The 1,858-nt window shown below is 43.2% G+C and overlaps 1 protein-coding gene across 1 annotated transcript in view; it reads left to right on the forward strand.

Moving 5' to 3' along the window:
* NUP88 (nucleoporin 88kDa) overlaps window positions 1-1,858 on the forward strand; it is a 44,258-nt gene that overhangs the window by 33,832 nt on the left and 8,568 nt on the right. Inside the window, exon 9 of the mRNA XM_011994685.1 lies at window positions 566-656. Within this exon, the coding sequence (XP_011850075.1) occupies window positions 566-656 (91 nt within the window). The remainder of the gene's footprint in view (window positions 1-565; window positions 657-1,858) is intronic.

Raw genomic sequence — 1,858 nt, forward strand, 5'->3', positions numbered from 1 at the left:
AAAAAACCTGTTACAGATTGAGTAACCCTACTCTGAAAATTTGAAATCCAAAACTCTTTTTTCCATCCTTGAACCTGAGTGAGCTACAAAAGTTTTTGAGTGCTGTCATGACACTCAACAGAAATGCTCATTGGAGCATTTAGGATTTTAGATTTTCAGGTAAGAGATGTTCAACTACTAAGTATAATGCACATATTCCAAAATAAAATATATATATATATGAAATCTGAAACACTTCTGATCCCAAGCATTTTGGATAAAGGGTACTCAACCTGTATGGAAATAAAATCAGTGTGGGTAAGGAACAGCCTGGAAGAGAATGATCTCACTCTTCTTAGTGAAACATTTTTGCATTTAGAGACATTACCAAGGAAAATCCTACTTTGCTTCTTGGGGCGGAAATCTAGACCCCCTGAGAAAGCACATGCCTGTGTCAGAAAAGCATAGTATTTGAGAAGCAGTGTTTCCAGACAAGAACTTAATTGCATTTAACCCAATATCATGAGCGTTTTAATTTGAGACTTGTCTAAGCGTCATTTCATCTATATAATGTCTTCTGTGGTAGATGAAGAAGATAAGGATAGTTTACAGGAACTCTCTACAGAACAGAAATGCTTTGTTGAACACATCCTTTGTACGAAGCCATTGCCCTGCAGGTAAGGATTCTCCCTCCCTCGTATATCAGAAAACAATTGTTCATTTCAGCAGTTCAGATACGTGCGTATCCATTACACTCACGTCCACAGGATTCACTGCTGAATCATTTGAAAGTTGCAGACATGATACTTCTCCCCTAAGAGTGTCCTGCTCATCAGAAGCTTTCTCCTGCTCCAGGGCCACTCCACATACTGTTTCCTGACTGGAAGGTCCTTCCCCAGCCCCAGCCCCAGCTTGCTGTCATGTCTTGGCTAACTCGTACCCTTCTTTCTCATCTGAATGTCACTTCTTCACAGAGAACACCCTTGACTGCCCAGTCTAACTTAGGGCCCTCCTGTTCTCTTATCCCTTGTAGCACGTATTATACTATTTATATTTGCATTTTTTTAATGCTTGTCACCACTACTGGGAGGTATATGTTTCATGAGAGCAGAGTCTGCCCACCCTTCACTGCATTGCTGTGTTTATTTGATGAGGTTGCCTGTGTCTCCTCTTTGAAACACACTCTTCTTGGCATCCTGGACGTCTGTCCCTCCAGGTTCTCCTTCAGTCCCTCCAGCAGTCCTTTTCTCAAGTTTCCTTCTCAGGCTGGTTCCTCTGCCTCGACTTACTGCTTACAAATGATGCTCACAACTCTTTCCTCGGGTCTTCTCTATTCTTTCTAGGTCCTTTCCTGAGTACCTTTTGCCATAATCATGGCTTCAGTGCTGACAGTTTCCACATCCATATCGCCCCAGCCCAGACCACTCTGAACTCCAGATTCACATATCCAGATGCCTACTGGGCTTCTCCACTCAGATATCCTATAGGAACATAAAACTCCAGGTGTCCCCTTAACTCATCTTCTGTCTCCCCAAAAGTCTCTCTCCTACGTCCCATGTTTCGGAAGGGTGCCGTATCAGCCCAGTTATCCCCAGTAGAAACCTGGAAGGAATTCTAGATACCTCCCTTTATTCTGTTCATCAATTACTGGATGTCTTCTAAGCATTCAGACATCGAGTATACACAAACATGAGACAAATAGCATACACTAAGAAATAGACATAGTCTAGGTTTGGCAATACAGAGGACCACAGGGAAAACGCTTGGTGGGGCACAAGAAGGATAGCAAACTGTACCAGCTTGAAAAGTGAACAGTGAGGCCAGGCACGGTGGCTTGCGCCTATAATCCCAGCACTTTGGGAGGCCGAAGCAGGTGGAT

The sequence above is a fragment of the Mandrillus leucophaeus genome, unplaced genomic scaffold (genome assembly GCF_000951045.1).
Source record: "Mandrillus leucophaeus isolate KB7577 unplaced genomic scaffold, Mleu.le_1.0 Scaffold46, whole genome shotgun sequence".
NCBI classification, from domain to species: Eukaryota; Metazoa; Chordata; class Mammalia; order Primates; family Cercopithecidae; genus Mandrillus; species Mandrillus leucophaeus.